General features: G+C 41.1%; 1 protein-coding gene across 2 annotated transcripts in view; it reads right to left on the bottom strand.

Annotated features, from left to right (window-relative positions):
- LOC142198178 (ephrin type-A receptor 3-like) overlaps nucleotides 1-14,065 on the bottom strand; it is a 213,862-nt gene that overhangs the window by 91,746 nt on the left and 108,051 nt on the right. For both annotated transcript variants that reach the window (XM_075269072.1, XM_075269073.1), the window contains one exon: nucleotides 13,127-13,235. In XM_075269072.1, the coding sequence (XP_075125173.1) occupies nucleotides 13,127-13,235 (109 nt within the window). The remainder of the gene's footprint in view (nucleotides 1-13,126; nucleotides 13,236-14,065) is intronic.

The raw sequence follows: 14,065 nt of genomic DNA, 5'->3' as shown, positions 1-14,065 counted from the left end.
CATACTTAACTGCTTCCTGTCCAGATCTTTTGGGTACAGGACGTCACTTGTTATGGGCAGCTGAAACCTCCTCTTCTTGGCATCTGCCATCTGCCCATGCCTGCCCAATAGAGTCAGACTGCTGGCCACTGCACATGCTGGCACTCCGACTTTATTGTGCAGGTGTGGCCGACAGGCAGACATCAAAAAGCCCAGAACAAGTGAAGTCTCATGCCTAGAAGATCTTGCCTGGAAGACAGGTAAGTATGATGGGGTGGGGAGGAGCGTTGCGTTAGTTGTGAGGAACTAGTAGTGGGCGGGCTAGCTAGAGAAACAGGTAGGGGGAGTGAGTGAGAGAGGGAGGGGAAGGGAGTCAGCTCTGAGTGAAGAGCAAGGCATCATGGTAGTTGTAGGAAAACAGAACAGGAAGCTATACCATGTAAACAAATACAGAATATACCAGGAGCTAACAGAGAAACCCATAAAATAACTCAAAACACTGCTAAAGGTATTTGGTTGCACTTATTAACCCATTAATATCACTAATAGACTGTTTTGAAAGATTATTTTTTGCCCGGAAAGCTTCTTTAACTAGGATCAAAGGGGAGGGGAACTGATATGATGTTGATTTCTTCAATGCCCCCCTCTTCTCTATGTACGTGTCTACAGAAATGCCATAACCAGCTGCAGAAGCGAACTATAGCAACCTAATATATACAATAGACACGGAATTCTTGTTTTGATCCAGGAAAAGCAATTCCCTACAGTTTTCTCTTTCAAGAATTGTGTGTTTACATCTTCACAAGATATAACTTACTTCTCATCTATAAAATACTGATAGTTGTCTCGGCGGTGTATGAATGGTAGCTGCGTTGCAAACAGTCACAAATAAATGTCACCAGCCAGCTTTATTATCTCCTGGAATGAATCTGATACCGGGCCTTTGTGAGCTCGGCAATAATAATAGCTATGCCTGACACTATAAATTCTGTGTGAAAACACACAGCTTCTCCGCGATACCAATCAATGGGCCGAATACTATTCCAGCGATGGCGGAGGTGCGAAGGATGCCAGCTGAGGCGGTTTTATTAGCATACACCTCATCGTATCTGCATGTTAAAGTGTGTCTGCAGTCGCAGCAGGACAGCCGAGGGGTGTTAATCAGTTTTCTCCACCCGTTAATGAGACTCATCTCTTCGGGGAAATTGATTTTCTTTTGGCTTGCTCCTTCTGGAAGACGGATCCTCTCGCCATTAAATGGGGCCACTCATCATGCAGTGCTCATTAAATAAGTACATGTGCCTGTGACACTTTCCTAGAGACCACACTGCAGACCCCAGGCCATGGCCGCCGTCTTGCATCATCATCTCTCCACTCTATAGAAGGCATCAGGTGCACATATTTGATGAAGTGCAGCATCTCAAGGGTGCTTAGTCCATGGAGTTGACACACTTGTGACTCACTGTCTAATACCGACTGTTGAGACTGTCAGAGGTGCACTCCAAATGCCTCAAAGGAATAAAATGAGCAGGTTGTAGCATGTTCTGTTTGTCCCAGTAACTCTCAAAGCCCTGCCAGATATACAGTCCTATGAAAAAGTTTGGGCACCCCTATTAATCTTAATCATTTTTAGTTCTAAATATTTTGGTATTTGCAACAGCCATTTCAGTTTGATATATCTAATAACTGATGGACACAGTAATATTTCAGGATTGAAATGAGGTTTATTGTACTAACAGAAAATGCGCAATATGCATTAAACCAAAATTTGACCGGTGCAAAAGTATGGGCACCTCAACAGAAAAGTGACATTAATATTTAGTACATCCTCCTTTTGCAAAGATAACAGCCTCTAGTCGCTTCCTGTAGCTTTTAATCAGTTCCTGGATAAAGGTATTTTGGACAAACAATTCAAGTTCAGTTAAGTTAGATGGTCGCCGAGCATGGACAGCCCGCTTCAAATCATCCCACAGATGTTCAATGATATTCAGGTCTGGGGACTGGGATGGCCATTCCAGAACATTGTAATTGTTCCTCTGCATGAATGCCTGAGGATTTGGAGCGGTGTTTTGGATCATTGTCTTGCTGAAATATCCATCCCCGGCGTAACTTCAACTTCGTCACTGATTCTTGAACATTATTCTCAAGAATCTGCTGATACTGAGTGGAATCCATGCGACCCTCAACTTTAACAAGATTCCCGATGCCGGCATTGGCCACACAGCCCCAAAGCATGATGGAACCTCCACCAAATTTTACAGTGGGTAGCATGTGTTTTTCTTGGAATGCTGTTTCTTTTTGGACGCCATGCATAACGCCTTTTTTTTTATAACCAAACAACTCAATTTTTGTTTCCAAAATGAAGCTGCCTTGTCCAAATGTGCTTTTTCATACCTCAGGCAACTCTATTTGTGGCGTACGTGCAGAAACGGCTTCTTTCTCATCACTCTCCCATACAGCTTCTATTTGTGCAAAGTGCGTTGTATAGTTGACCGATGCACAGTGACACCATCTGCAGCAAGATGATGCTGCAGCTCTTTGGAGGTGGTCTGTGGATTGTCCTTGACTGTTCTCACCATTCTTCTTCTCTGCCTTTCTGATATTTTCTTGGCCTGCCACTTCTGGGCTTAACAAGAACTGTCCCTGTGGTCTTCCATTTCCTTACTATGTTCCTCACAGTGGAAACTGACAGGTTAAATCTCTGAGACAACGTTTTGTATCCTTCCCCTGAACAACTATGTTGAACAATCTTTGTTTTCAGATCATTTGAGAGTGGGCTGTCCATGTTCGGCGACCATCAAACTTAACTGAACTTGAATTGTTTTGTAGAAAGAAATGGTCCAAAATACCTTCATCCAGGATCCAGGAACTGATTAAAAGCTACAGGAAGCGACTAGAGGCTGTTATCTTTGCAAAAGGAGGATGTACTAAATATTAATGTCACTTTTCTGTTGAGGTGCCCATATTTTTGCACCGGTCAAATTTTGGTTTAATGCATATTGCGCATTTTCTGTTAGTACAATAAACCTCATTTCAATCCTGAAATATTACTGTGTCCATCAGTTATTAGATATATCAAACTGAAATGGCTGTTGCAAACACCAAAATATTTAGAACTAAAAATGATTAAAATTAATAGGGGTGCCCAAACTTTTTCATAGGACTGTAACATCATGTGCATCCTATTCTCTGCAAATAAAGTCTAATATTGTAGGTGACAGTTTTATAGAGAACGTGACCTGTCTGATGGAGTAAATACTTGTAGTATTCAATCTGAAATAACAATTCTGGATAAACATTTCCTATACCTGTATATTGTGCCGTTCCTATAGTATTCCTTTAATAAATTTATGAGTATATTGACAAGTGGGTGTTAGCAGTTGGGGGTGTGTCTATGCACACTGTGACATTATCCAATCAGAGCTCAAGGTGCCAGACTTATAGGGACACACCCATGTGACAAGAGGAATGGTAACACCCAATTGTCAATTCATTTGCTCATTCTAGTAGGATTAACAAGGGTACTGCACAGCGTGAGCTATGACAAAAGATACTCCAATAATTCATTATTTTAATTTAGATCGAGGATATTTTGTTTCTGTGCTAAAACAATGCTGAGCATTGAAGCACTTTGTAATATAGCGAAGACCAGGCTGGTTAGAGAATTACTATCCTGCAGTAAGGGGCATACCTGAAAGAATGGCCAGGGGAGAGTACTGGACCCACACAGAGGAGCAGGGGTGAACCTGCCTTTTTCGCCGCCCGAGGTGGAGGACAGAAATCCGCCCCCACCCGGGAGGAGGGGCGGAGCGGCGTTAGCAGGCAGAGAGCAGGCACGGAGAGGACCTGCTCTCTGCCTGAGCGTGAGGGGCGGCCGCTGGAGCAGCACTGCTATAGCGGCCTCCCCAATCCACCGCTCGGTGACGCTAAGCCAGTCCAGGACAGCTTGTCCTGGACTGGCTTAGGTAAGCAAAAATGCCGCCCTCCCCGGGGCCCTGGCATAGCGCCGCCTGAAGCGGTCGCTTCAGGTCGCCTCATGGGAGGTGCGGCGCTGCAGAGGAAGTGTAGACTATGGTTAATCAAGAGTTAACACTGCATGCGCCTTGTGAGCTAGGGTTGGAGATATTATCTTTCCTTGTCTGGGGTTTTGTTGTGTTAAGGGGTCTTCAAGAATAAGGTATTGATGATATGTAATTAATATCAAATCGATGCATGGCACCCCCACTAATCAGCTGTATAGACCACAGTATTTGCACAAGCACTGCAGCCTCTTCACTTCCCACCAACCACAGCACCATACATTGCATGGTGGTTATGCTTGGTATTACAGATCAGGTCTATTTGCTTATATGGCAATTGAACTAGAAGCAGAATCCATATCAATCAGTTGATTTGTTGGGGTACTAGGTGTTGTATCCAGGAGAGTAGCTATATGGGGTGCAGTGGTAGAAGTCATTACCAGGCCTTGAGGTGGCCCCAAAGGTCTTTCTGCCTCATAAAATACACTACTATTCTAAATGGAACAGGTAGGGGTCCCATTACAAATTTTGAAGTAGGGTCCTCTGACTGCACCTATGCTGACTTAATATTGATGATTTATCCTAGGACTATTATGATAAAGGAGAAGAGACAATGTGATGAGGGCGCACAATAAAATATACAAAGAAATTTTTAAAAGGGGAACAAACAAAGTATAAAAACATACATGACCCCAACCCTAAAGGATATGGGTCACTAGCCAAGGGGTAAAAAGGAAGTCACAGCCCCATGCATGTAAATGCAGACTATACATAAAGCAAGTGAGCAGTCACAAAAATACTCTATACTTATATAGATAGTATGACACGTAATAAAAGTCAACTGATGCACCATTTAACTTGACTTTCTGCACCATGATAACTTTATGTGCCATGATAGCCTATCTCATAAGAAAAACTACTAAATTCGTTGAACGTGTCGAGTTCTCCCTCTGTGCCACAGCGTTGTTATGACTCATGTTAACCTTTGCTGCATCTGTATTTGTACCCATATTAATGCTTCTTCCCCACAAAAAATATGCACAATATAGCAAATCACAAGAGGTAGCCTGATAGCTCTAATGAAGCCTTGGAGTGACCTCCTAGTATAACTCCATCAGTGGAATGCAACTTAAAAGGGTTGTCCAGCACCAAGTAGATTTTTCATACCTATCCCATGGACAAGTCACCAGTATGTGATCTGCTGGGGTCTAACACAAGACTGTTGCAGCAGCCTCTTGGTGTCAGAAGACGTGGAGCGTGTGCAGCACCACTAGTGTTCAAGTAACAGGATTGGTGCAGGAGTCCTGTCCGCTGCATAGTGGTGCTCGTGGAGAAGTGCCATGCTGCTCCCACTATTAGAATAGAATCGGTCTGCACGCGCTCCCTGTCCACTAGCAGCTTCCGACAACCTACAGATCACATACTGATCAGTATTAAAATTCAATGTGGGGATGGAAACCCCCTTTAAGCATAGGTCGTCAATATTTTAGTCCTGGAACATCCCTTAAATCCCTTTATGAACTTGCTACTGAATATGGTCATGGTAGACTAGAGCTCCACTCATTATTGTTACCCCCCCTGGAAACCTATATGCATGTAGAAAGAAAATAGCAATTTCTGCTTGCAGAGTTGCAGTCTGGGTAATAGTCATGTATTATGAATTATGGGAAGCGCTTGACTGACATATGGAGCGCTGCTAGCAAACAGAACACAGTTACACAGCGCCAATACATATTATCCCTGTATTATATAGACATGAATGTATGTGACCCTGGACGCCTCTCCCTGTTTATGACTAATATATAATAATCATCCTTTAATTCTTCTTCTTCTGGATTTTGATAAATGAAGATAAGTGAGGAGTGGGAACAGTGTCTGTGAATAGGCGGTCTAAGTGCAGGTTGGCTTTTTACAATGCACTGAATTATTTGTTTACCAGAACATTACTCTTCTAATGCGGCATCATTAAAAATGTTTGCTCTTTATGCAGTTGTACCGCGCTCTTCCCCATGTATCTTCATTACTTGTCTCTCAGGCAGGGAGATGTCGGGTTATAATAGATGCGGTGGAAATATATTCCTATACTCACAGTTACGAGTGAAATGTAACTGCTAGACGCCGTACTGTCTCACACCCAAAAACATTATCGGGGTAAAGAGGCAAAATTTTAAAGAGGACCTGTCACCAACTAAAAATGCTGATAAATTTGGCAATTTGTGTTTTTCCTTTTTTTTTTTTTTGTATTTTTTAATCCATCCACCCATTCAAAATATATGGCCCTGGTAGGTTATATGGAAGTTAGCTTTAATTCACCAAGTGGGTGGTAACCCTTCTCAGAGAAAATAAAGGTTACCGCCCACTTGGCGAATAAGATCTAATTCATATATAACTTTCCAGGGCTGTGTCTTTTCAATGGGTGACAAATTAAAAACCAAAATTGGTCAGGGGCACAGTGGCAAAAAAATAAAGTATATCATGAGGATATTGTACTGGTTGACAGGTAGACGGAATCTCTAAGGGTGCATTCACACGATGTATTTTGGCTCGTAATCTGAGAAGTCTACGCCGCGGGAGCTTGTGCGGGCCGTATACGCTCCCATTGATTTCAATGGGAGTTGGGATCATATATGCGGCGCTATTTTGCGGCTATGATTTTGCCTGAACCAGGCCTCATTTTGCTACTAGAAGCGCTAAGAGAATACATTGGACATGTATTGAGTCCGGTGTATTAAAGTCCTGCCTCCCTTCTATCTTTAGGATTGTGACTAAGGTTGAGCCAATCTTGAGATTTCAGGATCGTTTTTTAAAATCTGATTTTCGATCATTTTCCAGCCGATCCTGATTCCGATCGCGATCGTGAAATTTGTTCAATCGCCTATCGGGATCCGATCTTTCCCAATCCCGATCACTCAACCCTAATGTTTGCTTTTCCCACAATGATTTTCCAGTAGCCAAGCATTGTGGGAACTAACCTCTGACCTCGATCCCGTCGGAAAAGATCGGGATCAGAATTCCGATCGGGATTGTGAAATATACTCGATCCGATTTTTTCAATCTCGATTGCTCAACCCTAATTGTGACTGACAGGCTCATATGTATACATGAATATATATTCTATATCTATGTATACTCTGGATAAGCCTTGCATAGACAGCGTCGCTGAGCACTTTGTGTGATTTTTTGCTTTATTAAAAATAAATTATGTAGCAGTAATATCTGAATGTAAATGCACGGTATCAGTCTAATGCATTTATCACATGCAGATGTTTACAGACCTTGTCTCTTTTATCTGTCCCGATAAGAGGAAGAAAAAAAGAATAAATGTTTTGCAAATAACAGCTTAACCCCTAGTGGAAGGACTAAGGCTAAATGATAGTCACACAACAGACGAAATAAAATAAGACAATATAGAGTGTCTGGAATATTATACAAGTATCCTGCTGGGACTGTACGCAGAAAATGACTGCTCGCTGCGGTTTGCCTAGATGTACAATATGCCCATGTCTAATGATAAACTGGGCTTAATATAGGGCGGGTAGAGGAAAATAACACATTATTACTGGTTGTATGGAGGAGTAGAAAGCGTCTCCAATGTACACCAACAGGTATCATCAATAAAGGTCAGAATAAGCCTTAGGTCAGGTTCACACATCAAATTTTTGGTCTAACCATAATGTGGATAGTTAAAAGGGAAACAATCGCTTTCTTTAAATCGGTATTCCCATCATTTACATCAATGGCATTCACACAGAAAATGCCATAAATATATGATCTCTGTTTCCTAAATCATGGAGTCAGCATTTCTCACATTGAAGGGGACCATCGTCCAGTACTTCCGCCTCAAAATCCGCCTGCAAAAAAGTCTGCGGATTCCACGGCTGACTCAGCAGCAGCATCCGCGGCACAAGACTCCCTCCCGATTAGGTCCATTGATTTGGGGCAAACCAGGAGTGGGATCCCGTTGCGGCTAGCCGCGCAGAGAAATCACAGGGTGGAAAAGGTTTCCACAGTGTGAACTAGGCCTTAGAATTATTTTTCTAGCCCTCACCGTTCCAGAGTAGTCAGTGCTGTTAGTTTTGGTGTCTGATATGTTAACTAGGCATATGGTTTGGCACCACTTAAGCTACATTTACACCATAGTGGATTTGCGGCATATGACGACTGTCATACAGCAGCATTAAATTTAATGTCAGGGAATGGGGGCTATTCACATGACCGTTACTTTGATGGTTCTGAGCTGTCAAAATATAGGTCATATTCTATTTTTGGTTCTATTGTATAGGAGATCCATGAAAGTGGTTGACCCTCAGATACAAGACGGCCTTTTTTCACATACTGTTTACACCTCGGTCCTGTGAATGTAGCCTTAATGAATGGATGGAAAGAACTAAATCTAGAAGAGGAAGTAAAAAAGTCATCTTTTGGCTAAGATCCCAAGTTGCTGAAATGTAGGATTTTTTGTCGCAGATTTTGCTACGTTTGTTTTTTGAGCCAATGTCAATGGATGGATACAACAAGAGAAAAGTACTTGGGGGAAACCTCTGGCAAATCTTCATCCTACTCTGGAAAGACTGGGAAATACATATACATTATATAGCTGACTTTGTGGTTGAACAGGGACGCCCGCATAGGTGCAACATTAGGATTTGCTGAACATATAGAAATAATTCTAAAAAATTGGAAAACAACCTCTGGGCTTCAGACTGTTTTAGCCAAACACATGCTAAATGGATAAAAGACATTTATGTTTCTATCTTGTATTTGTTTAACCCCTGCCTTGATGAATTTTCATGTTGATTTGTTATTCACATTGAATGTGACAATCCTTTCATCCTCCGAGCGTCTCATCTGTACTGAACAAAAAGACTCATTTGAAGAGGAATCTCTGTGTCACTAAATGTTATGTAGAACAATGGCGGATATTTGTGCCAGAATCATCTCTTATCTAATATACAAAAGCATGGGTCAGCAACTATCCCACATTATTACCTTATTATGGAAATGTTCTATGGACATGTCTGGGAATAATATTCATATAGAAATCACATCCTCACAAGTATACAGAGATAAGTAAGGCTCCGTTCCCACGGAGTAACACGCTGCTCATTTAGACAGGTAAACACGTGTCAGAGCGAGGTGCTTCAAAACAGATCCCATTGATTTCAATGAGTGCCGGCTTACGCGCACTACACATTGAAATCAATGGGAGGCTTTATAACCTATTGATTTCAATGGGTAGCGCGCATAAGCCGGCACCCATTGAAGTCAATGGGATCTGTTTTGAAGCGCCGCGCTCTGACACATGTTTACGTGTCTAAATGAGTGGCGCGTTACTCCATGGGAACGGAGCCTTACAATACATAGACTAGGGGTGTAGCTATAGGCAGTATAGGGGTAACTATTGCTACCAGGCCCTTGAGTTTCAGGGGCTCCAAAGGCCTACAACATAAGAAGACACCAGTATTATAGATAGCACATGGTACGTGAGGAAATACAGAATTTTGCATTGGACTCTGATCACATAGACCCATCTCAAGTACTGATAGGTAGACCCCCAACTTTTTTAAAAGGGATCCCATTCACAATAAAAATGTAACAATAAACGAATAATGTACAGTTACAATACCAGTGCTTATCTTTTTAGTCTTTGTGGTATGCCCCTCCCATTCCCATGTGCCTCTTCTAGGGTTGAGCCGATCTTGAGATTTCAGGATCAAATTTAAAATTCGATTTCCAATCATTTTCCAGCCGATCCCGATCGTGAAATTTGCTTGATCGCCGATCGGGATCCGATCTTTCCCGATCTTGATCTCTCAACCACCCTAATTGTATATTGTGTATTGAGCTGATCTTAAGATTTCAAAATCTGAATTTCAATCATTTTGCAGCCAATCCCCATGGTGAAATTTGCTCGATCGTCGATCGAGATCCGATCTTTCGCTCAACCCTAGCCTCTTCATTTCTGTAAATGGCCACCAGTTTCTTAGACTACTCCATGCACACTTCAGTAATCACACCTTGTATGCCAGTTTTGTACCATCCATGAAAAAGTAACAATTTTTTGTGCAACTTAGGGTTTTTTGCATGTGACATTTGTGACCACAGGCTCTTGCGAGTTTGTGACTACTTAGGTTAGGTTCAGATCTGCGTTAGAATCCCTATTGGAGACTCCGCCGTAAATACTGCCTAAAATTGTCAGAGAGAAAATTCCTGCATGGAGAACTTTTCTCTCCAGCAGTTTCAGTATAAAACTGACGGACGGACACCTAGCGGCGAATATTAGTGCTGTGTTTTTAAGGGACACAGCTCTCCTTCAAGACTTCTAATTGTCTGTATATAGTATGGGCACTATTATATAATCTTGCAACGGTTGATACAGACAGCAGACGGCTCCATGCAATCATGAACATCTAATTGTTTCACTTATAGAGATGTCCTACCCTACTTTTCCTCTTGACTTGTCATATCCAGATGTATGTGTCATGAAATGATTAGCTTTTCCAAATAATATTGTGTTACAATATTTCACCACTATCATGTCAGGCTATTGTATTGAATTGGTTTAATGAGAAATTGGAGTCCTTAACCAAATTTGATCTAAGCAAAGTTGTATTTTGACTGTGGTTGTTGGAGCCAAAACCAGGTGAGGGTCATAAATGGAGATGTAATATCAAGGACTGGTGCTATTACTCCTGGCTTTGGCTTAAAGTGAAACTCATTTCTTTATGCTTTATTCACATGGACGAGTTGCTCAGTGCATGCACCATTTTTTATGGACTGGACTCTCTGCTTTGATTCCATGGACCAAGAAACACAACTGTGAAAAATGTGGCTGAGATCAACCCCAGATGTGTGAATAAAACGCAAAGCTGCCCATACACATTAGCTTTCCAATGGCCATCAAGGGACAGTAAAAGGGGAATTGTTCATACAAATGATCCTACCATCAATATTAATGACTAAACTAAATAAATTAGGGGCCAAATTAGTTGTTAATAAATGCAGTGAGCCAAAATTGGCAGATCATGAAATGCTGACTGACCCAAAATATCTTACAAGGCTGATCTATAAGTGCCATTGGAACAAACATTTAGCTATTTTTGGGCAATGTCTAATGTGTATAGACTGTTCAAAGGGGTATTTCAGTCAGATCAAGTTACCCCATATCCAAAAGATAACAAGTAAGCTCAGAGGGGTTCTCCCACCAATCACAAGTATTAGGGTATTTTGCACCCCAGTTTTGAATCCATTCATCTCAATGAGGCTGCTATAGAGAGCAATGCCTGTCCCGTTGCTTAATTTCCGTGATCAGTGAGGGTCGTAGCAGTCAGATAGGAGTTACTTGCTCTGACTGGACAACCCCTTTAACAGTGTACCTGCAATCATTAGGAGGGACACAGCTATGGCCTTGGCTATCACCTTTCTTGATATAATACGTGGCCCCTACTATATAAATGAATATTACTGGATTCCCAGATTTGCTGCCCTGCAATCTTTTATAAAATGACTCTATAATCTTTCCAGTAAGAGTCAATAGAAAGCACTAGAGCTAAATGAGCAGGAAAGCCAATGATAGAAAACAAAGCAAAGATCTTCCTGAAAAAAGAAGCAGCGATCATTACAGTGTGCACAGTAATCAATAGCGTAATCAGTAAGAATAGGTAACTGCACCAAGGTAACCTTGGCTTACTGTAGATGCTGCTGTAGACAAACACAGAGCATTGTCGCCATAACCTATATCAATGGGGTGATGACAATTACTTATTGACAAAAATTAGCTGAGGGTCCCGATGCACTACGCATTCATTTTATACATGTTGTGTTGTGGATAAAGTGATACAATAGGCTGCATTGCTTAACATAGGGTTATTGTTTAGTTGATGGTGGTCTTGGTTGATCCGGATGATGTCTTTGTCATGTGCATATTGTCGTAAGAAGATGTAAATGTACAGAGCAGAGGAGGCTGGGTGATATATCTTCTGTATTACATCTATATCACATGAATACAACACACAAACAGCAAATGGACCCATAATAGTGAATGGAGCCATTCACAGGTCTGGTGAGAAAAACAATTGTTGTTTGCGGTATATTATTAGATTTCTTCTACTTGTCTCTGCCATGCAAGTCTATGGGGTTGTGAAAAAATGGACATTATCCGTGTGCTGTCCATGTTTCATCCATTTTCACAGATTCATAGATGATGCAAAAAAAATTAAAAAAAAACATAATCCAAAAAATGGATTGCAAAACGGATTGCACACAGATTGGACATGGATCAAAAATGGTGATGATGATCAAAACAGATCATTCATGAGAAAGCAGCATGGTCACAATAGGACATGTTCACGATATGACATTTAAATGATAGGACATATTCATGATGGGGCGTGTTCACAATAGGACATGTTCATAACAGGACATGTTCACGATGGGACATTTACACAATAGGACATTTACATGATAGGGCATGTTCACAATGGGACATGTTCACAATATGGTGTATTCGCGATAGGTCACATTCACGATAGGACACGTTCACGATATGACATTTACACAGTAGGGTATATTCACGATTGGACATGTTCACAATGGGACATGTTCACGATAGGTCATGTTCACGATAGGACATGTTCACGATAGGACATGTTCATGATAGGACATATTCTCAATAGGTCATGTTCACGATAGGTCATGTTCACGATAGGTCATGTTCACGATAGGTCATGTTCACGATAGGACATGTTCATGATAGGACATATTCTCAATAGGTCATGTTCACGATAGGACATGTTCACATTAGTCACATCTCCTGCAGATTTCCATTGTGAATTCCTTATGGAAAATCCACAGCAAACTGCTGCACAATAGAAGTGCATGAAATCCTCAAAACCCCAGTCTCACATTACAGACAAATCCACATTGATTTTCAAATGTACAGCAAAGGTCACAGATTTTAGAATACATTGCGTACTTGTCGATACAAACGGTGAAATCCGCTAAACATCCACATAAGTATGGAAGAAGAGGCCTTTCGAACATTTGCTACCAAGCATGAGACTAGTACTGACATAATAAAGCACAAAATATAAGAATATTAGAAATAACAATCCGTATAAAGGGTTTACCTTCCACTGACAAAGAAACAGGTCACCAGGAAAATGAGTAGGATGATCCCGCCAGCCACTGATATTGCCAATATAGTAATCTGGTTAGGATCAGTTATGGCGATCATATCTGAAATACAAACACACAGAAAGCAATAAAATGACTTGTATTTTTTTTCTAATACCATTATTTTTTATCTGTAATAGTAAGCTTGATCATACATGGAGAAAATTCCTCTCTAGAAACAGAGTGTTTCATGTATGTAAGCAATGACAGTCTCCGATCTCCGGAAACAGCATAGTGTACTGAGCCGGAAGCAGACAGCTAAGTACATCGCATAGTGACCGAGATGGGTTACTGCGGCTCAGCACACCAACTCTGGCTATGGGCTGATCAGTAAAGCTGCTAGGTGTTGAACCCCCACCGATCTGATATTGATAAGCCATTTTTACCATAGGTTTAGGTTAAACTATAGTATGTGTGTGATCATTTCATTTCATTGCAGAGTACATACAGAACACTTTATCTCTCTTGTATGAGCTTTCATTTATAAAATTAAACAGAATTATCATACCGTATAAAACAAAAATAACAATAAGAAATAAATGAATTTTTATTATATCTGCTTCCAAATAAACAATATAATCCTATGTATTCCTAATGACCGGTCACATTGTATATGTGAATTCCATTCACACATACAGAGGAGATTAGTGGATGTTTTCCAAAACAGCCTTTCGGGAATTCACTAATCACGGTGGATAATGGTAAATTAGGCTATATTTGGGATTAAATTCCGGATGTCGCTCAGATCCTTCGGGAACATTAATTCTTATTTTTGAAAAGCTACTCACACATCATTTGTTCCGGGAATGAGGGGCTTATATTGGTGATTATGTGTGAAGTATCCATTGTGTATTTCATTGGGTGGCACCTACGAGAAATTCTCACATCTGTAC

This window comes from Leptodactylus fuscus, chromosome 3 (assembly GCF_031893055.1).
Source record: "Leptodactylus fuscus isolate aLepFus1 chromosome 3, aLepFus1.hap2, whole genome shotgun sequence".
Classification (NCBI taxonomy): domain Eukaryota; kingdom Metazoa; phylum Chordata; class Amphibia; order Anura; family Leptodactylidae; genus Leptodactylus; species Leptodactylus fuscus.
This window is presented reverse-complemented; position numbering and strand designations above follow the sequence as displayed.